The 26,727-nt window shown below is 47.6% G+C and overlaps 1 protein-coding gene across 1 annotated transcript; it reads right to left on the bottom strand.

Moving 5' to 3' along the window:
- Window positions 1-1,180: 1,180 nt before the first annotated feature.
- Window positions 1,181-26,727, bottom strand: NT5DC2 (5'-nucleotidase domain containing 2). The gene is made up of 14 exons (XM_063164570.1): window positions 26,451-26,727; window positions 19,326-19,510; window positions 18,530-18,604; window positions 16,699-16,754; window positions 14,906-14,999; window positions 11,228-11,356; window positions 8,137-8,197; window positions 7,789-7,891; window positions 7,210-7,311; window positions 5,906-5,987; window positions 2,812-2,898; window positions 2,262-2,402; window positions 1,966-2,030; window positions 1,181-1,522 (listed from the first exon to the last, which is right to left on the bottom strand). The coding sequence occupies exons 1-14, from the start codon at window positions 26,692-26,694 to the stop codon at window positions 1,261-1,263; spliced, it is 1,686 nt and encodes a 561-aa protein (XP_063020640.1). The 5' UTR covers window positions 26,695-26,727; the 3' UTR covers window positions 1,181-1,260.

Raw genomic sequence — 26,727 nt, 5'->3', positions numbered from 1 at the left:
TGCAAATGGTGCAGCAGTGAGGGGAGGAGAAGGAGGATGAAGGCAGTCAGTATTGCCATCCCTTCACCCTGTGGCCATCACTTCCCACACCAACCAGCTTTCTGAGGGCATGAGCTCCTGGCTCCTGGGGCCAACCAGTATCACAGTGGCACAAACTCCCAACACCTCCTTTGCACCCCACCTGCCCTCTGCCCCTCCCCAAGACCCTGCATGGCCCTGGGACAATCTAAGCCTGAACAGGACCAGCAAGGCCCTGAGCCAGTGCAGAGCCCACTTTGTGCACCTCCCATCCTAAACCAGCTCTCACCTTCCTGGGCCTCCTGCCTGTCACTTTGTCCACTCCTATAGACTCTGGCATCACTATTAGCATCTCTCTGCTCTTCCTCCTGCTGGGAGGCACCACTGAGGGCTTTGTGTGGCCATGTTCCCCACAGCACTTCACACTCCCCAGACATCCTCACCAGGCCCTCCTTAGGCCACATCTCAGTAAACACAGATGAAGGTCACCACCTCTGCTGCCAGCCCTGCACCTTCCCTGCAGGGCTGAACACATCCCTCTGCAGCTCACAGCAGACCACACCACATCAACTGCCACAGTATTGATGGCACCAAACCCCAAAATACCAACAGTGCACAGCCTTAAGCTTTCTCAAAAAGCAGCCATGTCCCCAGACAGTAACTCTGAGACCCTGTGACCTACTCCCACACCCAAGGCTTGCACATCGTGCCCAGTGACCCAGCAGAGTCTCCAGCAGCACAGACCAGTCTGGTGGGGAACTGGACAGGTAATGCTGCTGCTGCTTTGTCATGTGATGCTCTCACTGATGGGCTTGAGTGGTTGCCCAGCTGGCAGCCCCGACCCTCCCTGTCCATCTGCAGAGTCACTCATGCTGCAGTCCCAGGCTATGGGGGGAGCTGTAGACCTGACACACCTTGTCACGCCTCCCATGGGTTGTTGTCACCGAGCACTGGAGATGTGGAGCTCTGTGCCTGAGCCACATGTCTGGGCACAGAGCAGGGGGGGCAGTGTCCCACCACCAGCATTGGCCCTTCCATCTCACCTACTCCTAGAGAGGACTCCCTGCACAAGGGCCCATCCTCTGTGCAGCCTGCAGTGCACTTCAGGGAAAGGGATGGAGCCAGTGAAGGGAGGAATAAACACACCATCTACACACACACGCAAGTGTCAAACGCCCTTTAGTGGTAGACAGAGGTGCTGCCGGCCCCGGCCGCGCTGCTGCCGCCTGCAGTACCTGCCCTTCACCGGATGTGCACCATCTCCTCCAGGAAGGGCGTTTTCATGCAGCCCGTGCACAGCTGGTCCATCCAGAGCGGCGCCTCGTGCTGCAGAGGGGTGCGCCGGGGGTAGAAGGTGAAATTCACGTCGTAGTTGAGCAGGCAGCTGATGGAAGCCATGTAGATATCAGAGAAGCGCACCAGCCGGCGGGAGAAGTACGTGGGGTTGTGGAAGGTGCGGAAGATGCTTCCAAACTGGGGGTTGAACAGGTTCTTCGTCAGAGACCTGAGAACAAAGAGATGGTGCTCTGTAGCTAAAACTGTGGTCACAGATTCTTCCCACTCCCTTAGCCCGGGGCCACTCCATTCCCTGGGCATCAGGGGATCACCCCAAGTACTCCCGAGGCTGTGGTGCAGGCCAGTCCCTGTGCAGTGAGACAGATGAATATTCAGTGCTCCACTGTTATGGGCAGTGTCAGGAGCTGTGGGAGCTGCAGTAGCAGACAGCCACCAGCCCCTCCCAGCACTCTCCTTTCCCACCCTGCCTTCAAACCAGTCCAACCTCCCAGCCTGCAGTACTGCACTGCTGCATGGCCCCCACCCAGAGGCAAGTGACACCAGGCAGGACCAGAGTCCAGCAGCTGCAGCAGCATTGTCCCCAAAGCAGGTTACAAAGCAGGGCCTGGGAGCCCCCAAGAGACCTCACAAGTGAGGGGGGGAAATGCTCACCTGATCTCCTGCCGTTCCTTCATCCACTCCAGCAATACTTGCTTAGACTCTGCATCCTGATACATCTGCAAAGACAGCAGTAGAAAGCATCACATCCATCAGTCCTGCAGGCCACACCTCAGCTCCCTGCAATTTCCACTGTAACTCACAAACCCAGAGCCCACTGCACCAGGAGGAGGATGAGATGTTTTTAGGAACCAGGCAAGATGGTACATCCCTTCATCCCCATGCTAAACCCCAAATTCAGGCTCAGAAGGCAGCACATAACCTGTCCTGCTCAGCCAGGAGCTGTCTACCTGCATTCTCTCCAGCAGCCCAGTGAGAGCCTGCTGCCAGGTCAGGGAGTGCATGTACTGCTCCGTGTTTATGATCCGGATCTCCGTCTCCAGCTCAGGAACGATGGCTCCCGTCCTCCAGCCGTGACGCAGCATGAGGTCCTGGAGGTCAGGGTGAAAAAACAACCAAGAATTCAACATAAAGACTGAAAGCCAAACACAACCCTGGTTCCTAGAAGAGTGGGTTTGTTCCCATTTCTCATTCTCAGGGGACAGCCATCCATGGCCCGTGCCAATAACAACCATCTCCTGGTCACTAGGATCAGTTGCATGAAGCACCTAAAAAGGTGGGATCCTTACAAACTGCTCTCAAATTCACACTTTACCCACAGAAGGTACTTCAGGAGCCTTTTCTCCAGTGCTTGCCTCTGTCTGACAGCCTGTGTGTCCTGTTGTGGGGGGACACCCAGCACAGCCCTGAGCACTCAGAGCAGGCCCTGCCTTATCTCCAGCCCCAGCAGCCATGTGGGATTGCTCCCAGCCCACTGGAGGGCAGAGACATTGCACTCACCGCAAGGTCACTGTACAGATGGTCCCCAAAGTAGAGCACTTTGGATCCACGCCAGCCTGTCAGCCTCAGGAAATCAAAGAGGTTGCCCTGCAAGTGACAGGAGGACAGAGTGAAATGTGGGTACAGGACACCTTACCCCAGGCAGGTGTGAGCACTCTCATGGGATGTCAACCCCATGTGCTGCCCCACCATCTACACCCAGAGCCCTCTGTCCTTCCCCACCTCACTTCACTTTCTTCCTATGTGAAAATTCCCTCTACATCCCTCAGATTTTTCTCTAGCCTTAAAAAAAGGCAAAAATTCTTCCAAAGTTCTGTGGTCTAGGGCACAGCAAGTCAAGAGGAAAACATGGTGTAAAAAGGCAACAAAAGGAGGCAGTTTAGAGGCCAAGAAATGCCTAAATTAGAAAAGCCTGAGGATGGGCAGAAAGAATACCTGGTTTAGAAGTTGTTGGTCTCAGGTGATAATGATTTCACCTCACAGGGTGCACCAGAGGGAAGGGGAGCACTGCCAGGCAAGGCTTCTGGAGTCAGGAGCTGTTCTACATCCCTGACCACCATCCCAACCCCAAAGATTAACAACACCCACATGTCCACAGGAACTGTTTAACCAAGCCAAAGAGCCAGGCAGCCTGCACAGATTCACAGCTGAGTAAAACAAACCAAACCCCAAAGCACCAGCTAAAGCACAGCAGCAAGCAGCTTTCAAGGATTTCCAAACATCCACACATGCACAGAAGGCACTTCAGGGACTACCCTTCCATCTCCACACAAGTTTTGCACATGAGTCACGAGAACAAAAGCCACTAGGAAAGGAAATGGGCCCATCAATGCCAGCAGAGCAGCACATGCAGTCAGTGTAAGCCTATGAGGCACTCAGCAGCAATCCCTCTGGCCAGTCTCCAGTGGCAGGAGGGAGCCAGCACCCCCAGCCACCAGCACCAGCCTGGCCAGAAAGCCCCCAAACACAAGGCAGCCCCCAGCAGCCACTGGCAGCTTGCTGAATGCACAGCTAAGGCTGCCCAGGACCAGGGTGCTGGGCCTTCTGTTCCTGCAGCATCCCTGGAGCTGAGCAGACTTCCCTTAACAGCACAAAACAGCCTCTGCACTTCTCAGATACAACATTGCTGCTGCTCACATGAGGCCTGCTCAGAAGCCACTGTCAGAGAAGGAGATGGAGCACAGCCTTGCAAGGAGCAGAGTCCTCTTGCTGTGCTCCAGTCACCTCAAACAGCAATGGCAGGAGGAAACTTGTGCTTGGAGCTCCATGGAGCCACACCTGTTCTGAGATTTCCAGGTCCTGCCCTCATTTCCCCCAATATCACAGATCTGGAGAGGGAAAGGAGTACAAACTTGGCACATATAGAAAACACCACATCTGTTGGAACAGAGGGACTAGAGGGCATCACTTCAACTTCCCAGTCCCTAGGGCAAAACACCAATCCCTGAGGTCCCATTCATGAGATACCCACAGGAAAAAAACTACCATCCAGCCCTGCTTCAGGGACAGCAACAGCTCAGAGGCCTCTGGCAACATCCCCAGCACAGCAAGGGCCATGGCCAGTGACACTTGCCAGAAAGAAACATATTGTGACACTCCAAGGAATAAAAATCCTGGAGACAGGGTGGGCTACAACCAGGATGCACCCAAAGAGCCACAGTTAGGCAACAACCTTAATGCAGTCAGATAAACATGACAGTGGGGAAGAACTAGACAGGAGCCCAAAATCCTACCCAGCCCACCTTCCTCCCTCGTATTTTCCCTTCCTCAGTGCACCACTCACTTGGGTGAGCAACCTGTGGCCACAAGACATAGGTGGGTCAAGGGCAGGATTTAGTGCAGCAATGAACTCCATGGGTGAGGTGTGCCCTTTCTCCTGAAGGAGCTGCTAACCCTCTGGGAATGAGCTCTGCCTGCATGTTCCCAGCTCTGAGCTCTTGGCAGAGGATGGGACACCAGCCCAGCCCTTTGGCAGACCCACCAGACAGAGGTTTCCCAACAGCACTACTCAAGGACATGACCTACTCTGCTACAACGGGTCAGGTCCCAGCTAATTGACTGAAATCTCACTAACAGCTTCTTCCCGTGGGATTGGACAGCTCAAATAACCAAGAACAAACCGTCCTAAAGCCAGAGGCAGCTGGTCTCAGGGGACAGGCCAGCTGCAAGGACAACACTCAGGGCAGCAAGCTCACCAGAGCTGCAGCTCATCCTTGGACATGCTACTCCTTCCAGAAGGGGAGAGTCAGGAGCCAGGCTTTGTACTCTCTTTGATGCTTTGTACCCTACAGGATCACCCTTGTTTCTTTATTCCTTATTTCTTTATTCTACACAAGTCCACCTTTTCCAACCTTATGGAGAACAGTTTGGAGTGAGGTGTGGAAGATCTTTGCATGCACATCAGATTTCAGAGAGCTGTGCCTTTTTAGCCTCAACTACCAGACCTGGGAGCCCCTCCAGGACAAGAGTTTCAGGACCAGAATCAGAAGAGCTGAGGGAAGAGTGCACAGTTGGCCGTGCTGGACAATGTCAGAGCAGAGCTCCCAGGGTGAAGGGGGCAGGGGACATTCACTGGCCCCTCCCACACATCCAGGGGATGTTTCCCTTCCACCCCACCTCACACAAACAGGGCAGCAGCAGGGACAACCCAGCCTGGCAGAGGTAACTCAGCACAGCTTCCCCTGGGCAGAAAAGCAAGTACCCCACACCTTAAGTTACCTGGCCCTGCTCTGCCTTTCCCACTTGTCTCTGTCCTTCCATGCCTAGTGCCAAACCCATGCTGAAAGCATTCTGGGGCACAGTGTCCTACCAGGCAGGGAGAGCTCCTGGGGACAGGCCACCTCCCACTGCCCACAGCCAGCACAGCCCAGAGTGTGTCATCTTACAAACACCCTCTACCTCTACAGATGCTCTTTTCAAGGACTTCTGTGTTCTACCTTTCAAACACCAACCACGAACAAGTGTCCTACAGCAGAACCCATTTCCCCTCACCCTGACCAAGCAGATTCTCCTGTTTTTCCAGTGATTTCCAAAACTGCAGGTGTGCTCTAAGTCCCCACCATTTCAGACTCCTGCTTGCCCCCATTCACTTTACCTCTTTGTAGATCTTTCCCTTCTCCAGCTGGTTTATTTTGTCCCACTGTAGTGAGCCTTTATCATCCAGTTTTCTAAAAGGTCTGGGGAAAAAACGGGGGGAGATGTCAACTTCTTTTGATTTTTGGTGATTGTTACCCAGCAACCAGAACATTTGAATCACAAAACTTGTTTACCTATGTAACAACTTAAAATAAAAGCTCTATATGAGTTCTAAGTGACCTTCTGGGCTTTCTGCACTATTTTCTCAGGGGAAGAGAAAGTATGAAAGGGAAATACCTTTCCAAAATGCTTCACTGACTGTAACCATTTCATGTCAAAATCCCTAACAATTCTTCTTGCTTTCACATACAGAGAGGAAGAAAATAACCATAATAACTCCTTCTGAAACACCAAGGCCAAGAAGGCTTTGCCATGAAACACTTTGTGTACTCTTCCAACCTGGCTATGCCCCAGCCCAACAGAGACCATGGAATGTCCTAATAGGATAAAGCAAGTCTGCAGAGAGAATGGAAAGCAGTCCCCATGCTGAGTTCACCAGGTGAACTGAGCTGTCTCTTGTTTTTCCTGAGGGCTTGCCATGACATTCTCCACTCCATGAGTGCATCTAAGACACCAGGCAGCTGTAGGTTTTATTTCCAAGAGGGCCAGATCATCATAGCTCCAAGCTGTGCTAGTAAAGCATGTCACCTGCAGCCCATGAAAAAAACCTTTACCAGGCCAGCAGAGCTTATAAAGCCATTCCATAGGTTTGCTCCAGCATATGCCAACAGTCTGGGTAGTGGGGGAGGAAAATACATACAAAGGAAAGAACAGACCAATTCCCAACTAAGCAGACACAAGTACCCAAAGCAAAGAAGCCAAAGAGCAAAGTAAGGACAGCAGCCTTTCTATTGGCAGCTCCTAACTGACCACAAAACTCAGCTGCCACATAAAAAGGCTTCCAGGACTGCCAGTTCCCAAACATGTATCCAATACAAACAAGATCCCAAAAAACCTCAAAAAACAAACCACACAGATACTTGCTGTGGGGAAGAGGAAAAGGAAAGATTTTGTCATACTCTCAGGACAAGAAATGGCCATCTCTCATGCCAATTTTAGAAGCACGTTTTCTGCTTGGCTCTACACATTCTATCCCCTTACTCCCAGACTGGTCAATCCTTGCCTCCTCAGAGAGTATCTGAGAGAAGGCTGAATGCCTCCTGGAGGCAGACTGTGCTTAGCAGGCAGTGCTTCCTGGCAGGCCAGAGGAGCAGCTCCCTGCAGGGAGGGCCCAGGCCAGGCAGGGCTGCCCTGCACACGTACTTGCGGCGGTCGGTGAAGAAGTTGGGCTTGTCCGCCTGCACAATGACCATGTCGAACAAATCCCGCCAGTTCTTGCCAACCATGTGCTTCATTCCTTTGTCCCTAGGGGCAAAGGAGCAGAAAAGTTAACAGATCCAGTACTCTTTTCTCACCCAACACTGCATCTTTACAACAGTTTGCCCTAAATTAACTCTTATTTCAGTAACAGGGAAGAAAACAGATTTGTGAAGCCCCCAAAGCTGTCTCATTGGATGAAGTATCGATGCTGTGCTTTGTTTCAAGCTGTCACACACTTTCTTCTGCACCACTGGAAGCCCAGGGAAGTCTGTGATACATCAAACACTGCTAGAGGCAGTGTCAGCTCTCCAATGTTGTGGCCAACCACAGCTTTGTAACTTCTCCAAAAAGTGAGATCAATGCTGTGGGTGCAACACTCACCACAAACAGTTCCCAGAGAGCTCCATGACTACTGCTACAAAACCCTGTCCCATACAAATTCCAGGTGCTCAGAGGAGGCAGTGCCCTGCACAGCTCTTGCTGTGCCATGGTGACCCACTGATGAGCAGTAATGGTACTCACACAAAGCTAAAGGGACTGTTTGTGATGAGGAACAGCTTCTTCTTGTGGTTCACCAGGCGGTTTAGCACAGCATAGATTTCATCCCCGTGCAGGATATACTGCTCTGTACCAGAATGAAACACACAGCATCCATCAGAACACTCTGGCATAAGTCATGACCACATTTCTATAAACCAAACCAAACCTAGCCCCTATACCACTAAAGATGCAAAAGTTCAGAGTTAGATCCACCCCAGGCAGGCAGGTAATAAACCACCATGGTGACAAAGTGGCCTTCCTCATCCCCATCACTTCTACCTAAAGAGGAAGTGACAAGTGAATTTGGCACCAGAGCTCTATTTAACTCACCCATATCTTTTTCAATCCATTTGTACATCACTCCTTTCACATGAACATCTCTAATTGCATCCTAAAGAAAAGAGCAGGGGGGAAAATGTTTCAGTTTTACAACATGGCATTCCTGTTTCCCAGCATACAAACCTACTGCCACCACTGAGGACCAAGGCAGTAATGACACATCCCCTCCCTGCTGAATGAACAAAAGCTCCATCACTGCAAAGCAGCAGAGCCTGCCCAGCAAGGCTCACCAAGATGCCTGAAGAAGAACAGGGTGGCTGGCTCAGCTGATGCAGTGTAAGAGGGAAAACCTCAAAACTTATCTGTGGAAGCACAAGTTCCTTCCTGCTCTTGCAAATGAGCACACGTTACCCCACTGGTTCCAAGGCAATAAGGACTGTGCCACTCCAAAACCATTTACTGTCCCAACACTGTACTGTCTCACACCCCAGGTGGCTTTTGTTCCCCCTGTGCCTGTGGAAGCTCTGCCAGGTGTGACCCAAAGGACAGGAGTGAGGACAGGAGTGTGAACAGCAGCAGAGGAGAGCACCTGTGATCCCCAGTGCTCCCCACAAACCAAAGAGGGCCACAGCTCAGAACCCTGGGTGACCAGTGTGCACAGGCAGAGCAGAAGCTCCCATAGCAGGGTGGCACAAAACACAGCTGGGAGGGAGGCAAGTTAAAACAGATGTTGTCAAGGGCATCCAAATATTCTCTATTTTCCAGGCCAGAAGCCAAGATACAGCACAGTTTTAGACACACCCAACTGAGATTCTGCATAAGTCTCCATCCAGCAAGATATGCCAGACCCACAAAACCATTTCCAGAGCAGCAATACAGTTTGCACATGCAAATGCTTGTTTGAACAGCACTGTTTTCATCCCTGACAATTCACACAGGTAAACAAATTGCTGCCTTTCCCCAGGACCCTAAATTCCTATGACACTGTGTGTGCCCCTTCAGTAGCTGCCCTTTCAGACTTCACCACTGATATCACTACAGTAACACTGCCACACAGTCAACTGCTCTCATGGCAGTGCTGGGGAAACCTCCTCATGACCCCAAAAAAATTTCCTTCAGAGCTGGAGAGAACCACAATTTACAACTTAAAAGGGGATGATGAAGGTGGAGGCATAGCCACTTAAAAATGGAGTTTTAAGAGCTTCTTTCCATCGTGTGGATTTGAAGGGCAAAAAGGCAGAGGTCACATCTCATTGCCTTATTGGAAGGAATCTGAAAAGAGGGCAGGAGCTCTGACAACAAAACAGCTTTCTCTTAACTAGCACTGTCACTTAAAAGCAAGAAGATCTTTGGACTTGTGCCAAAACCTTTGCAGAGAAAAAACATTTCAGTGTGCTCTTTCCCTAAACTCCTGCCCTCCAAAAAAGAAAATAAGAAAAAAAAGGGAAAGGAAGAAAGGGAAACTATAAGGTTTCTGTACGTAAAATCTTGGAGCCTTGGTAGGCATCAAAAAATGCCTCCAAGGGGAAGCAGGGTAAACTGCATATTCTTACTCTCAAATATAAAGTGACCAAACTGGTGTGACAGGACTGCTTTAATTACATGTCAGCTTCAGCCTTTGCCATAGCCCAGGATCTGCCCTTTTGACTCAGTGCAGTGCCTGCAGCACTCAGCCTGCTCCCAAACACACATCAGCAGTACCACCAGGAGTTACAGCAGGGTGTCAGGCTAAGCCAGTGCTGTCCTCACAGCTGGGCTATGCAAGTCCTCTACAGGCACAGAAGGATCTCTGTGCTCACGTTCACAAAACATTTCTTTGCACTTGAACTTGGGTAGTGCAAAGGGATAAGTTTTGCAAAAATGTTTGTTTATCCTCATTGTACAGGAAAAAAGCAAGAACTCTTCTGGTGAGAGCCTGTGATGGTCCCTACTTTCAATATAGATCTCAGGCATTGCCACAGATTTTCTGCTACAGCTCTCTTCTTTGCCTACTTTAGTTGTTCCTCAGGGAGGACCACATTCTCCTCCAAAAGGACAAAGCCAGGATTAGCACTGAGCAGTCTGAGGGCTGCACCACACCAGCTGCCCTGCACTGGACATGAATCAGCTGTGGCAACCATCCCCCTGCTCTCAAGATTTCAATTAGGAACACATCCATTTGATCTCAATAGAAGATACTTTGATCTCAATAGAAGATACTCTTCACAAAAGGCCTCAGGAGTCAGCTATATGCCCTCTTCACATTTTCCCCACCCCAAGAGAAAAAACAACACCCTTGAAACATGTTAAGGTCTTGTGGGAAATGGGCAGGCAGGTTCCTATCAAGCACCAACAGAAGGCCAGGACACAGAGCTGACAGGTGGATCCTTATCACAAGGCAGCAGCACAGACTTGGATCCCCATTTCCCCTTGGAGCCCCATTTCCCTCCCAGAACTGTACAGCCAGTGGGTGAGCCTAAGATCCCCACAAGGTACCAATCAAAAACCCTTCTCCATGGAAAAGGGAGTGCAATAAGGAAAATGTGTTGTCTGTCAGCATAAATCATCCAGAGCAGCAATCTCAAGCACTTACATCTTGTCTACAGCATGAACTGAGAAGTCAAACAGCCCCAACAATGCTGATAATACCACACAGCCCTTTCAAGTGCCACTTAACACCTTGAAGTAAATGACACATGAAAGCTGGAGTCACCACTGGATCAGACTATGCAGCTGCAAGGGGTACAGGATTCTCAGAGCAAGCCAGGACAGGTGTTTTACAGCAATCACTGTATAAAGTAAACTGTTTGATACACAGCTTTTCTATTTGACAAATGAGATATTAAGGAAAACAAATTAAAAGTCTGCAGAACCAGAAAACATTTACACAAGCTTTGTGATATATTTCCCATGGAAGGACCTTCAGCCTAAGCAGCTTAGGCACTCCCACAGAGGATACACCAGAAACACCAGCTCTGTAGTACAGACAGAGCCCAAACATGTTCTGAAAACACAGCTTTGAATATTCCCTGGTAAGGCTTTGATCTAAAGGGACAACAGAGCTGTCATATCAGGCTGGTCACTGCAAACCCTTGGGTTTGGCTGCTGCAGAGTTCACAGCTCTGATGAGTGTGAGCTGTGGGGCAGTTGGCATTTCACTTACAGATATGTCTTTGTAGAGATGCACCTGGTCAAACTCAATGCCATGGGTGATAAAGTAATCAATGACTGAAGAGAGCAGTGTCATTTCAGGGAGAGAAAAAATGTCCATAAACTGCTTAAGTGATGGACCCTGGAAAGCAAAAAAATTAAAAGGAGGCATTAGGCCAAAAATACTGGAAAAAAATAAAGCCAACAAACAAACTCGTATCACCCAGCATCATCTGAAATATATTCCAGGCTAATAACAAGAAAAACCCTGGTGTGGGAAATCCTGGTCACTCAGCAAGCAGCCTTCTCTTCTCAACCAAAACACCAACCTTGAAGAGAGAGAGAGAGGTGTCTCCTTCACATAAATGTTTACACAAACCCAGCATCATTAATACCACATGGTGAAGATGGGGAAAGCAGGGAGTTGGTGAGTTGGTCCCAGATATTTTTATTTCAACCTCTGCTTCCCACCTGGACTCTTGGCATTAATAGAGGTGCCAACAGACTGCTACAGCAGCAGACAAGGGCCTTGCTGAAGATGCCACATTGCTCATCTTAACCAGGCTACACAGGGCACCAAGCTGCTCAAACCAGGTTCCAGTGAGATTTCACAAGGCAGTGTAAGAATCACTCCAACAAGCCATTGGTCAATGCCTGTGTCACTAGAAAAAGCCCAGAGGAAAAAGAACTGCAGCCCAGCAGCAGTCAAGTGGAAATGGACAATTACATCCTGACCAAGGAATAACTGCCCTTGCTTCTCACACACATTTGCTATTGTTATTGCCTATCAATCACAAACCTATCAGCAGGCCAAGAGCCAACTTTGGCCCCAGAGAGGCTTTCCAGTAAAATAAACTTTATTTATTCTGCAGATACCACCTGTGCAGAGGACTGCAGTGAGTCTCCCTTGCAAGATGAAGCTGGGATCAATTTTTTTATTTTCCACTGATGAAGTTCCAGACCAGAATGGGTCAATTACTAAGGTCCTGTATATGGGAAGTAACTTGGGAAGCACACAGACTCCCCATGACCTGGTCACCAGCAGTGCCCTGGCAATCCAGCTCCATCATGTCTGTGCATGGGCTTTGAGCAATCCAGGACTGAGGGCCATGAAGTTGGAACACTGTAGGATAGTACTGACCCACTTCAGAAAGTTTATTAGAGCTGTGTGAAACACAGACATGAAAGCAGCACCCAGAAAGCCACAGAAGGTGCAGATGATGGAAGCTGACAGGGCCCCTGCAGTCTAATGACAAATGTGGCCCTGTCGTGGCAGAATGTGTAACAAGAGAACATCTCCCATTTAGTCTGGCTGGCTAAGGGTGGCAGGAGACCAGCCCTGTCTAAAGGCAACACCTGGGGCAATACAAATTGGGGTCAAAAGGGCAAAGGAATAACAAACAGCATTTTGCTTGAGGTGTATTACCAAAAAATGCTGCAATCAAAAGCCATGTTGGTGTGCTGAGGGTTATAAATTTCCATCCACCCAGCACAGGACAATTTCACCTACAGCAGAAGACAACACAAAGGGCCACCTACCACACATGGTGGTGCTGCTTAGGATACTCACTGACTCCTTCCAACACTTCTGTCCATTCTGATGTCTGCTTGCTAAGGGAATATTTCTCCCATAGCAACACCAAAATTTTCTGTAAACAGCCTTCATCTTTTTTTCTGTTCAGAGATTATGGGAAAGAAGCAAGAGGGACAAAGCCAGGCAGTTCCTACTGAAATAACTAGGTATGGGATTTAGCAGAGCAATGACCTGTCCTACCTGTCAATACCTGTAGTACAGAGCAGACAGGTAAATGTTCAGTGTTAACAGCAAAGATTTACCTTGTCAACTCTGATTTAATTTCTGTGCCTTGTTTCATTTTTCTACAGGGCAAGTCCAACCTCTCCCAAGTCCCTTTAATAGCCTTGACTTCCTTAGGCAGACATAGTGACAGGAGTTGTGACAAAAATTGGACTGTGCTTTCAGAGTGTTACATATGCTTTTTCTACAACTCCCTTGACACCTGCACCTTCCTTACAGGCCATCACATGTAAAGCCACACCAGCTGCAGTGCTGAACCTTGGGAAAGATCTGTGCCCACCTACTGCAGGTGTTGAGATGCTGGCAGCTGTCACACACTCCTGCTAACAGAGATCCAGGAAAACACTTAAGGGATTTATTGAAGTATTTAAGTAAATACTTAAGTATTTACACACTTCAACCATATCAGTGCTACTTCTCTTGTTGCCTGTTAGCAACTCTCCTGTTGCTCATACAGCAGCATCAGCATGGCAGACTGAGGAGAACAAATCAAAGAGCCCTGCTAAAGGCTCACTCCTCACCAGTTCACTGCACCTGCTCACACCAGCAGTCATCATAACCCTTCTTTCATCTTTCTCACTAATGTGGGAAAATATGCCCCACTGAGTGGCACAGGCTGAGCAGACATTGCTGAATGCAAATGCTATTAATTGTCAATACTTTTGTTCTCTTTGAGATCCACCTATTAGCTCATGGAGTCTATTACATTAATAGGAGAGGAGATTCACCTCTTCACAAAGACTAAGCTGATATCTCTACTTCTGTAGACAAATTTTTCAATACCAGCTACAGGAAAGAAGAAAGCACCTGGTACATACAAGTACAAAAAGGCACCTCAGCATAATCACCTGGTCCTACAGAAAGCCACAACTTGCAGCAGGTTTCATGTTTACAATAATTTAAAAAGAAAGATGAAATCAGCTCAAGTCTGGCAGGAGTGAGGAGAGTTGCACAGGAGGAGGCCAGTCAAGGGCAGTTTACAGACAGATCAAATTCTAAACAAAAATGTCCTATTTCAAAGCTGGAAACGTCATTGAGCTATAAACAGAGTATATACTTATCCAGAAAGCAACCACTCAGATTAATTGTTCCCAAGAGAGAAAGAGAAAAATCAAGCAGTGACCTTGCTGGAGACTTCACAGAGCAGACTCACAGGGGTATTACAGAGGAAGTGTGCCCTTCTCCTTCCAGCTTCCCCTAAGGCACCAGAACTGAGGCAAGAAACAAAGCAGCTCTGGGAGAAGGGATGTGAAAGGTCCTGCTTGGCCACTGCGCCACATGAGACACAAGGAAGAAAAACCTCTCCTAACTTCCTCTAGTTCAGGCAACCAGAGGATTTTTACAGCCCCTACAGACAGAATGTCAGTATTTTACTATCCCTACACTCATGGACTACAACTCTATAAATAATATCCCCTGAGCAGTTCTGAAGGAGTGTGGAGGGAGATCCTTAACATGAAGGGGAAAACACCCTACCCAAAACCAAAGACAGAAAGGCACTGCAAGCACCCTGCAGGCACTCCTGCTACCCCCAGAGACCTCCTCCCCAACAGCTCACTGCAAACACAGCACTGCAGGCTGCAGGGGTAGCTTGGGAGCCTGATTTGGCCAAGGAACAAGCAGGGAACATCTCCCTGTCAGTCTTCAAAGCCATTCAGCTCTAGGCCAATAGCCCTGGTATTTAAAAATGCTTTGCAGATGTCTTTCAGATGCTAAACTGCTAAATAACCTCTGGGGCATATTCCCACTAGAACAAAAACACACACTGCAGCTCACTGGGGACCAGCCTTTCTAAGGGAGGCTGCAGTCATTTACATGTGCATACAATTCCCTTTGTGTTCCAGCTGTCCAAAGAGCTGGGGGGGGTTACAATACCTTGCCATAGAAGTCACTCATCTGGTACAGGGGGATGTGCTGGGTACCACCATAGAGTTCAATCACCTCTTCATCAGGCACCGGTTTGAGCCCCCTAGACACAAAACAAAGCAGTTTGTCAATAATCACTGTCTGTGCAGTGCTACAAACAGCAGAGAAAAACAGGACAGGGCAAACAGGCTCTTTCCTAAAACTCAAAAATTCCTCCTGTTCAAAGGAGACAGGCAGAGAGCCCAACGGCTCTAAAGATCCACATAAAATCTTTCCCAAGACATTCCTCAGATACCTCTTTTGCTCCTACAAGTTAATTGAGGGGCTTTATCCACATTCCAGCAGAGTCCAGCCAGAGGCTTCTCTCTGTCTGCTGTCAATTTGCTGACAGGACTGCCCCACCAAATCAGCCCTGACTCGGGCAGCACTGGGTAACTAACTTGGTTTGGAGATGTTGCTTCCATGAGATACATCACCTTTAATGAAAGGTGCAGGAAAAAGCTTCCTGAAAACAGGGTTTCCTTCTTATTCAGTTTTCCTAAACAGAACCAGATCTTGACTAAGACCATTCAACAGAGAAGGCTGTTTTTCTCAAAAACACCCAAACCAGGAGTATGGCTGATCTGTGTAGTTCATAACATCAGGTTATCTGACTGCTGCAGGTTTTGCCTCTTCCACAATTTTGATGACTCTTTGCTCAAGCAGTCAGCAACTTTCCCTTTCTCCTTTTCTACTCAGTTATGACACAGCATCTAAGTTGTTAAATGTTGCCTCAGTTGTGCACAAAAGCAAAGGAAAGTTTAGAAGGATACTCAAAAAAAGACAGTTACCAAAGGACACTAGGGAAAAGAAAAATGAAAATGTGTTTTCACTAAAAATCTCTTTATGAAGATGAAGTAAAATATGGAGCAGTACAAACCCCTGGTCCCCTCACCCCCCAAGCTGGCACTCAAAGAAGCCAATTGTCTCTGGTTATGAAACTCCCTTCTTAATATTCTTAGAGTGTTTACTGAAACTAAAGCTTAACAGCAAAAGGGCAGAGATCAAGGAAAAAAACACATTGGCTTCCATGCTCAGGAAATACAACATAAGATTTACAGGAGATTTGCTATTGATATTTATAAATTACTACTTCTTACACACCAACTCCACTCCTCTTTGGAGCAAGGTATTTTCTCAGTCTCCAGTCTCACAACTTGTAGGAGAAAAATTTGCTCTGCACTGTATCGGCCACTTATCCCAAAGCGTACCCAGCTCTTTTTGGAGAACTAAAGGAAAAACAGGACAATCTGGGACTTAAAGTGAGCCCAGATTCTGATGCATTATTAATTTATTGGCACATCTATGTTGCTTTAAGATGTAATTTGCACATCCAGATCACTCTCCAAGGCCCAGCAGAGCACTGTTGGGACAAACTCCTGCCTGAAAAAGGCCCATGTGTGAGCCACATACAGAAGAGCCCTTCCCTATAGGCTCTGTTTGCTCTCAGGTGTTAACCCAGCCATGCTGTAGCTGCAGCTGAAACACCAGGCAGTGTATGTGACCAGATGTGCTATTAACCATTACAAAAAGCTCCAGGTCTTCCCACCCACACCTGGCTTGAAATGCTTGAGAAAAATTAACTCCTTGCAATTATATGCCAGGTAAGCATTTGAAGCAAGAGCAAACAGGATGAGCCAGGCAAGACTGTGCTCTGCTCAGGAAAGAAGCAAAGCAACCTATGCCATGAACATACAGTGAGATGTAGAAATCCACTTTTGCATACATAAGCATTTAGAAAGTGATTTTCAGAACTGACAGACCTATATGCAGTCCCCAGCTGGACATAATGGAAAGCATCGATCTTCATGAGGAGACTCTGTGACAAGGGATAAATATTTACTGTTAGAACTCAGTTATTGTTAAAATTTACACTGAAACCTTATTCAGTTTAAAGTTCCACACAAATGATATTCAGAAAATAAAGTTCAGTATGAGCATACCACTTCTATACACTTTAGACAGCACTTATTCTCCAGCTACTTTTATACACATTTATTCATACTGTGTCTTTTTATTGGTCTCTCTGGCAAAAGACCATCCTTCTATGAGCCAAAGTCTGTTATACCCCAATTTGTAGACAGGGATGCAGTTGAAAAACAGGGACAACAATATTTCTGTGACTCATGACAGTCTATTCTTATCTCTCCTCAAGAAAACACATATTCCAAAGGAGCGTTGTGTGCACAGATCTGTTTCCCCCCACCTTTATCTTAAGCAGAACTAAGTGGGCAAGTTTTATTTCAGAGCACAGCAGCACTCAGTCATTTTCCTCACACAAGAGCTCCAGCTCTCCCCTCCCCAGCAGACATTGAAGGAAAGATGTCCAGGAGCACACCAGGCTGGTAACAGAGACTCCCCTAATCATGAGCCATCCTTCTCCATGCATCACTCTGAAGCTGTAACACAAGTCCTTGGGATGGAAGCAGCCTCACACTAAACCCACATCACTCCACAGCTCCCACTGGAAGGTGGCATTGAACTTCTTCCATCAGGACACAATATCAGTGTATCTTGTTACACTGTGGGCAAACCTCCCAGTAATCTGTGAGGAGTGCAGGCAAATATGCTGAAAGTTGTAGACAGGCATAGCCCAGATTTCTGTGTTTTTTGCAAACTCTGATCCTGAGAAAAGAGAGTTCTCTACTTTCCACTCACTCAAAGGGTGCTTTTCTTGGCCAGGCCACTTGCCCAGGTTTCTCAGATACAGCAGCCAAAGATTCAAACAGAAAAAGAACCTTCAGTTTCCCACAGATCTACTTCTTGCTTTGTAAGGCCAGAGGCATGAGGGCTCTGCTGCCATGCTGTCTCCACAGTTAGGACAAAAGACAGAAAATCTCTTGAGTTTTTTCCTTCATTCTCCTTTTTCCCTCCTGCAGGAGGACAGCACACACACTCCAGCCTGCACTGCCTGCTTCTCTAAACTCACTCAAACTCAACATACAATAAAGCTACTCCAGTGAAACAACTTTCTGTGCTGAGCTCCCACCTGACTGCCTGGCTGCAGCAGCCAGCATGGCATCACTGGGCATCAGGGAACAGAGCCAAAGCACTGAAAAGGGTTAAAGCTAATGCCTGCACTCTGCTGCCTGTGTTCTTAAGAAGTATGCATCTCAAGTAGCTTGGATCTTATTCCAGGCAGTCCTATTATTCGGGGTGGGGGGTGGGGAAGGCTTCCCAAAGCATTCTCCTGGCAAGTCATTTCTATTATTAGAGTAAGACATTATGCCTCTGCTCCTGGCAAATACTTGTAGATGCAAGACTGAGTTTTGTTGTTTCAATTTCCTGAAAGACAGAAATGATCACATAAACAAGCTCAGTTTTCTATTAATTAGCCTGTGGAATGAATTGACTTTTAAATTGGCAAGGCTGTTTAGCAGAGGCCTTTGCTAGAATGTCCCATTCTGCTGGAGGCCAGGCTGGCACAATAGACATCTTTCTTTGGGGAAGAACCCAAGCAGTGAAGAGCCCAGCCAGCCAGACTCGCTGGTCATTTGGTGACAGATGTTATTGCAAGCAGTGACAAAAAGTATTTCCACTAAAAACATAACAGAGGAAAACAAAGGCCAGGAGAGTGAACTTTGTACAGCTTACCTTTTGTACATCATAGTGAAGTCCCCGTATGGCAAACCCTGGAATGTAGTCATACTTCCCAAGCCCTTCTGGATACTGGGAACACAAACAGCCACATCATTAGAGCATAAGCACTGGACAATCAACACAATCATTTCACCTGTTGAGCTCCTTTAGTCCTGTCTAATTTTGGCCCTTCAGCAAAGAAAGTGGATGAATGGAGCAAGACAAAGGGATCAGGATACCCCAAACTAGTTTTTCTCATGTAAAGAACAGTAGTGAAAAAGCATCAGATTCACTGAGGCAGTGAGGACACTTCTTGTAATCTTTGCACATATTTTTAAAGATTGGCACTGCAAAGCCCCTCTAAACAGAAAGGCAGGATGAGAAAAAATGCATAAGCAGTCACCCATTGCAAACAGAGTGTCTGTTCTGGGACATGCTCTAGGGCATCATCCCATCGACCAGCACATTCCAAGTCCTGCTCAGCTTCAGAGTTGGCCCATGATTTATGTTCAGCCACCATGTGCACCTCCTACCAGCAATCCTGTAGGCATTATTTCCATAGCTGAGTACAGCTGACCTGGGCTTTTTTACACTAAGGCTCCCACTCCACATTTATAAAACCTCAGGAATGTACATCATGTTAAATAATCTCAAAGGAAATTAATTCTGCAATCAAAGATTGTGAAATATTAAGTTTATCTCAATAAATCAAGTAATTGACATGTGTGTATAATGCCTGCACAAGCATGTCTGGGGCATTGCAAAGACAGCAGCAAGCTTCATTGAGTGGAAACTCTTAGCTCCTCATTACCTTGAATTGTTCTATTAGGATGTCTCTGGCAGTGTTGAAAATCATGGAGTGCAGTAAATTAGAATACTGTGCTAATGTGTAATCGTAGTCGAAGCCATAGATCTCCACATCTCCCAGGCTGATCTCATTGTTAGCGTAGATGGCGGCGGGGTTGAGCAGATTGCAGACTCCTGGTGGAAGGAGATCTAAAACAAGGGAAAGGGGAGGACTTAGAGAAACTGAGAGCATCACTGAAGTTTAGACTTTTTGTTCTGGACCTGACAGCAGCTGGAAATGCCACACAGCAGCAGCAAAGAGCACAGAGCTGCTGGGGAAGGCTGCTGCCGTTTGTTCTCTCACTCAAATAACGTCCCCGTGAAAAAACACACTGTGAAACCTCTGGCTGCACCTGGAGATAAAGCTCTGTAACCATCTGCACAGCCAGACCGACCTTTTGTGTCAGGAAGCTGCAAAACAATGCCCCCTGCTCTCTGGCCTACATGAAGCAAAGCAGACCCGAGGTTTTGAAGTGTCAAATTTCTATCTCAGAGCAGCTGCAGTTTCTGCAGGCTTCAATGTGAAAGGCAGCTGTGATAAATCACCAGAAAAACACACACCCCTCACAAGCAAACAGGCTCTTGGAAAAGTCTAGATTACTCCAAATCTGAAATTTTGAGGTTTGTCTTCTGGCATTTTTTTGTTTCTCACAGAGGCAACCAGACTTCACAGAGAAATCCTGCAAATACCATTAGGACTTTAAAAATTTTTGTATTAATTGGCAGGAAAAACCAAAGTACAAACAGCTACATGTAAAAAATACCCCACAGTAAGTTATGCTCCTGGAGCATGCAATGCTGATAGCAGCAAGTGATCTGCTTTCCTCTGATAAACAGCTGTGGGCACAGCTCAGTCCTCACATGAGGTTTGTCACTGCAAAGCAGGGTTACTGCTCAAGGTGCTTGGGAATAACAATTTGCTCCCCAGAGCACTGAGAAAATGGGGTTCAGTGACCAATCAGCTAAACTACCTGGATAGAGATCCCTCCCCAGAGGCAGTGCAGAGAGGAGAGCTTCCACTCCACTGCAATGGGAGAGGCAGGAACAGATCTTCCCACAGGCTCCCCGCTCCATGAGGACTGGCCCCAGCAAGAAAGGGCAGTAAAAACAATTCTTTGTGGTAGGTTGCCTGGTCACAGCCACACTGGGGGACAGAGGGGAAGGAGATATTTCCTCCCTCCTCAAAGATGGGTCATTTTCTCTTTGAATGATAAAAGAGCAGGCGTTTTCCAGATCCTACTCAGCATCAGTGGGTAGGATTTTTTCTTTTCCTACCTTAACTTTTGGCATTTAGCAAGGACCCCTGTCCTCGTTCTTTACTGCTTCCTTGCTATAAAACCAAGTTCCATCTGTGTCTAGGACAAAAAATACGTTATTAGAAAGAGATATCAGCCCTTCCCAATAAAGATTTTGTCTGGAATTATAACAGAATTTAGGCAAAAGGTTGAAGTTCTTTTGTGAGCTGTAATTCAGAGAGGTAACCAAAGGAATAGATTCAAATATTTCTAAATGTTTCTTTCTCAGAGGAAAAAAAAAAACACTGTTACAAAACATACCCTTCCTTCTCTCCTAACTGCCTTCCATTTGGCCTTCAAATACCATTCACCAGATCATGTGGCAAGGAATCACTAGAAAATAAAGCAGTGCATTAAGGCAGGAGGGCTGACTTACTGGCTACACACCAGGAACAAAAGCTCTCTGTCAGTGCTCAGCTGGTGGCAAAGTTCCTGGAAGAGGCTTAGGAGAGAGGATGCAATCCAAGCACTTTCCACAGAGATTTTAAAAGATGGGAAATGTAAATAGGATTCAGATTATCACAGCTTTCATACTTTCATCATAAATGCTCTTTGCACCATAAATAAACAGAGCTCCACTTCCTGTCCTCACCCCCAGTCAACTTGTGGCAAGACCTTTTTCTAAGCTTACACTGGGATTTGCTGGGTGTTATTTTTCTCCCTCACAAGAAAAATGATGACACAACCTTAATCATATCTCAGGGGAAATGTGCAGGGCTTTCCTCTTCTATTAAAGCATTTTTTTCTTTCTATGACAAATGCACCCAACTTGCTGCTACAGTATCCCTACAGAGAGGTCAAGCTCTTCCAACATTCCCCTTTTGCTAATATATTGAGGACAACACATATTGATAGGCTGAGAGCATCACAAAATACCATTGCCTGAACCCCATCTCTCTTTTCACAGAAGAGAATCTTCTAGATTCAGCCACACATGCCAGCCACAACTTTTGCAAAAATATCAGGAAAAACTAAGGGAGCAGTGGGATTTTGTAACAAGGAGAGAGCAGTCTAAGCTTTACCAAGCAAGTCCTATCTGTGATAAGCAGCTACTGTGCCACAGCACAACTTATGCAGTACATTTAGACCCAGGGAGTGAAGCAATGCTCCTCCCTGCCAGCCTCAAAGGTACAGAGCCTCTCTGCTGTCCTCTGACAGCCCAGATCATTTTTCCCCACTCATATTTTGTCATTCACTTACACAGCATATTCTCTCTTACCTCCTAAGGGCTGAAAAAGGATGCACACAGCAACCCAAATGATTTACACCCACTGCTCACACACAACATTCCCTATGTTCACTTTCCCAAGCACCACACATCTCCTTGTTGTGTTTCCTATTCCACATCACTCACAACTTGCAGCTTGCTCTGTCCACCCCATCATCCTACATCTTGAATTGACAGTAATTTCAAAGTCACTGCTCCTCTGAGAAGGAGGAAATCTCTGTGGTTCAGTCTAGAGATTCATGATGCATGTTTGTGTCAGTGTAAATGTCCTTTTGCAGCACCCTCCTCAACAGAGCTGCAGGTCTCCATCTCCTCAAACTCGTGCAGTCTCCGTGCAGGTTCCAACTACAGCAGGGAAAAGACACAACCTGGGAGCACACACAAAATCAGTTTCAATACCAGAGCCCCAACACACCTCAGGGTTACTGAGCCAGGCTTCAAGGAGCTTGCTTTAATTGTGTTTGTTTGGGGGTTTGGTTTGCTTTTTGTGGTGCTTTGTTTGTTTGCATGTTTTTCAAAGATATCCTCCTGGGTGGTTACCAATCCTCAGTGCTAATCAGATCCTGGGCTGCAGGCTCGGGCGCTGCTGCTCTGCACGTAATCTGCCAGGGATCTTTGTCTCAGATTTCCTGGCAATTGTCAAATCAAAACAAACAGACACCCACCAGAAGCTCATGAAGATGCCATTTTTCAAAAATGATAGCTTTTGCTCTTCTCCTTTGCCATGACACCATAAAATTGCTGGATAGATATAATAAATTAAACAAGACAACCACACAAAACAAAACGAAGACCAGTTTTGGTTATTAAAAAGGAATAATAATGCCAACTACTCCTTCTGTCTGGGTCCTGACTAGAAAGGCAGACAATATCAGTTAGTCACTGCCTACTCAGCACTTCACCCAGGAAGTCTGCTCTGAGGGAGAGGCAGAGTGGGCACATGGGAGGACGGTGTGGAAAAAGTTGCTCTTGCACTGGATGCAGCCCCAGGAATCTGCCTGCTTGCACAATCGGCTCCTGTCTGCAGCTCCGGCTGATTTTAGGGAAGTGCTGCATGTCCACGGCACATGATGAAATTCAGCAGCAGACCACAAGAAAGCGTGTTTGATCTCTCACACCTGGGTGTAAATGCACAATAAACACACAACATCTTCATTTTCCCGCTGTGAGAACCTGGGCAGCTGCTGAAATCAGAGTGTCTCTTCCCAGGCAATAGCGCACATTGTTCGAAAGCAATAACCCTCAATCCCCAACAGGAGAGCAGAGATGGAAACAAAAGCAGGTAATTAACTGCGAGCAGACACTACAGACACCATCTGGCCCCTTCTGATGTGAAAAACGCTCTGGGCAGGAGGTGCCAAGCACGTCTCCTGCTTTTCTGTGCTCCCGGGGTGCCAAGAGCATCCTGCAGGAAATACACAAACGAGGCAACTCACCCGCGTGTCTCACACCCTTTGTACTCCCACAAGTTCAACCCAGCAGACATCTGCACTAATTTCTTCATAAGACAAGCAGGGAAAAGAAGGGTACAGAGAAGCAGATGGCCATCATCCTCCACATTCTTCATGAATCAAAAAGTTTCCCTTGTTCACACTAAGTTGCTTTCTAAAGACAAACTGCCAGTTTCCTCCCTTCCAAGTACCCCTTTATCCTTTTGAAGTGTTGTTTTGTGCCATTTCCTGCAAAGCACTCCCACCAGCCAAAGCAGATATGGTAGGAAGAGAAAAATATTATCTAAAGACCATTTAATTTCAGAGGAACCATGTTAAAAGACCTTGGATTTATGCTACTGTGCCTAAATATTTTGGGATTTTCTGCCAATGAAATCTACATTAACTAAAAGCAATATTAAAAATAGAATTTCATTCTAAAATTACACTTTTAAGATACAAAGGCACTACAGAAATGCTACAAGAGTTCTTCACAAGAAAAATGGGTTATATCCAAGAAAGCAAAACTGAGAAGTTTACATAACTGGTCACTCTTCCAGTTCTGGCTGTTCTCACATTTAGCCATTCTCAAACTTGTCATGCAAGAAGTTTGCAGATATTGTAAAGTTGCCCAGGAAAGCTGAGTTAGTGTAGCCACTGTTTACAGATTTGGAACACCTAGGAAAAAACAGACACTTGCTTATAGCCAAAGCATCACTGGCTTGGCTGTCCCGATGTTTCCTAGAGCACAGGACTTCAAAGCTGACTGCGAGAGCTTATCAGCCTTCCTTGACATTTATCAGATCAGAAAACAGCAAGTCTTGCTCAACTCTATCCCTCTGACTAATGTGAATGTACCTTTCCTTTTGGCAGGAGAAAAAGAAAAAAGCACAGTAAGTGCTTTAAATTTTTATGCTCAAGTTTTTACAGGTAATGAAATTTGGTCATAAGAGTCAGTGTTGCAATAGGCAGGGGGGTAATGGAGAGAATGGTTTCTCTTGAGTCAATGCTGAGAAGAAGTTCCACCTCAGAGGCACTCTCTGTGCAGCTTCGTTGTGCTGTCATTTGTGTCACCCCACTCCAGCCTGGCAGAGCAGAAATGTCTTTATAGAGTTGAGAGCTCCTTGTGCCTCTCCTCTGGCCCCAAACCTGCACCACCATTGCACAGAAACTCGTGCTGCACATCCTGCCCCGTTCAGCTCAGTCAGCATTTGTGGTGCAGAAATGCAGCAGGGCTCCATGGAGCTGGAGCTGAAAACACCATGAACTCTCCTGGCAGAGACTCGCTCCAAGCCAGTGACAGTCACTGACAGCACAGGACAGGGACTGCACAAAGGTGGCATCTCAGAGGGGGAAGGGGAAGGAGGCACCACAGGAGCCTGCCCAAACTCAGTGCTGGGCAATACTGAGGAGCCAAGCACAGACACTCACACCAGAGTTAGAGACCAAGCCCAAAGGAACAGACTGCTGCCACATTCTGCACAACTGCTCAGTCATCAAAGCAACAATTAAAACTTGGACCAACTCTGTCTCTTCCTGGCAAGGTCTGAATAACAGCACAGTCTTGAAATTTTAGTTTGGGGGGATACTCTTTGAACAAATGAAGGCCTTATTCACCATATCTGATGGCTTCCTGAAGGTTTGTGAAGACTCTGCTCTGTGACACTTGGGCTACTTCACCTGACTTCATTTGGCATTTACTCCTGGTGATTACTGCTCCACCTCAATTAAAAACTGCTTCTCTTGCATCACACCAGAGTTATGTGAACACAAACTTGACAATCTCACGTAGCAAACCAAGCATTCTGCCAAGAGACCGTGCCACAGCCTATTAGCACACATCTGCATTTATGGCTTCAGTCCCATTATGGAAGACACAATAATGCCTTTGAGGATAGCAAGGTCCAAACAGCAATACAAGCACTGCAAATTGGAATTTCTTTCAAGCAGTGGGGCTAAAACCACAACTCAGTCTTGGAGGGTATCACCAAAGCCCCAGTCCTCTGTCAGCATCCTGCCCTGCCTTCAACAGCGCTGGGAAAGGAGCTCCCATCCTGGAATGCAGCAGCCTGAGCACCCAATGGATCAGCAGCCAATTCCCTTGGGTTTGTGCATCATGAAGGACTCGAGATTTGATGTCAAATGCAGTGGACTGGAAGATGGGGGAGGAGGGAATGACAGACCTTGTCGATCTCAGAACAGGGAGAAAGTTCTTCCAGATGCCTAGGGCTGACTGCTATCCTTATCCAAGCCCTTAAGTAAACAAAAGCTAACAGAGAGTTCTGTAAGAGCAGGCACAAACTCACTTCCTAGCTCTGCACAGTGCTTACCTTCAGCATTTCAAGAATCAAGAAACCAACAGGAAAAAGTTCCTTGCCCTCATGTCATTAAAGCTATTTTTAGGAGAGTTTAATACAGTGGAGGTCTGCTGCTGCCAAAAAGACCACAATCCTGTTTTACACACAGACAGACTTGGCGAGCAGTCTGAGTTTTCTCCTGGCTTGGCAAGATTTCAAAGCACCCGACAGAGCCAGGTAACTTTTTTGTCAGAGAAGCAAAATCATACTCCTGAGCAGAAGGTGTGAAACATGTGGAACCCAAACTGAGCTCACGACCAGGACCCATCCCAGGAGCTGCAGCATCAGCACTCTTCAGGCTCACTCCTGTGCCACTGGTGACTCAGACTCGTCACCCTTCACTCAGCATCGCCATCCATTTGTCCGAATCTAACGCGATTCCGTGTGCCAGCCAAGGCAAACTGCAGAAAAAGGCAACAAGCCCTTCATTCAGACCATTTGCCACGACAATGCCGACAATGGCCAGTTATGAAAAGTCCCATGTACCCTGCATGTCCTGCAATGCTGAGTCCAGACGGGGATCTGCACAGAAGGAAGCCCAGGATGGGGAGAGGAAGATCGAGACCAGATTTCAATGAAATAAAACCATCCCAGAGAGCCGCGGGCCACGGAAGATGTGGATGGGGATGGCCGGGGAGAAAGGCTCCTAACCCGGCATCTGCACAGCACGGGCACATCCCAGGGCTGCGGGGCGGGCAGAGGCACGAGATGCGAAGAGGAGAAAGGAGAGGGGAAAAAAGAACGGAAAGGCCGGCCCGGCAGGACGTGGCAGCCCCTTACCGTACACCAGCTTCTTCATCTCGTGGTACCTGGCCCACAGGTAGGTCTTGGTGTCGGCTCCCTCGGCCGGGACGGGCTGGCCGCCGACTCTGCCGGGGGCCGCCGGGTGCTGCTCCCGGGGCTGCCCGTGCCCTCCGTCCCCGGTAGCTTTGTGCCGGCAGCTCTGGCAGGACACAGCCACGGCGAGGAGCCGGGGGGCCGCGCCGCCTCCCCTCCGCAGCACCGCCGAGCCCAGCGCCGCCATGGCCCCGCCGGACACCGCACACCGCCGGGACCG

This window comes from Melospiza melodia, chromosome 10 (genome assembly GCF_035770615.1).
Source record: "Melospiza melodia melodia isolate bMelMel2 chromosome 10, bMelMel2.pri, whole genome shotgun sequence".
Classification (NCBI taxonomy): domain Eukaryota; kingdom Metazoa; phylum Chordata; class Aves; order Passeriformes; family Passerellidae; genus Melospiza; species Melospiza melodia.
This window is presented reverse-complemented; position numbering and strand designations above follow the sequence as displayed.

Excerpts from the sequence above, each read along its gene's own strand:
- NT5DC2 (XM_063164570.1), bottom strand. The coding sequence starts at position 26,694 with ATGGCGGCGCTGGGCTCGGCGGTGCTGCGGAGGGGAGGCGGCGCGGCC. Across the intron at positions 2,899-5,905 it reads AGGGAAAGATCTACAAAGAG|GGCAACCTCTTTGATTTCCT; the intron begins GTAAAGTGAATG and ends TGTCACTTGCAG. Across the intron at positions 2,403-2,811 it reads ATCTGTACAGTGACCTTGCG|GACCTCATGCTGCGTCACGG; the intron begins GTGAGTGCAATG and ends CCTGACCTCCAG.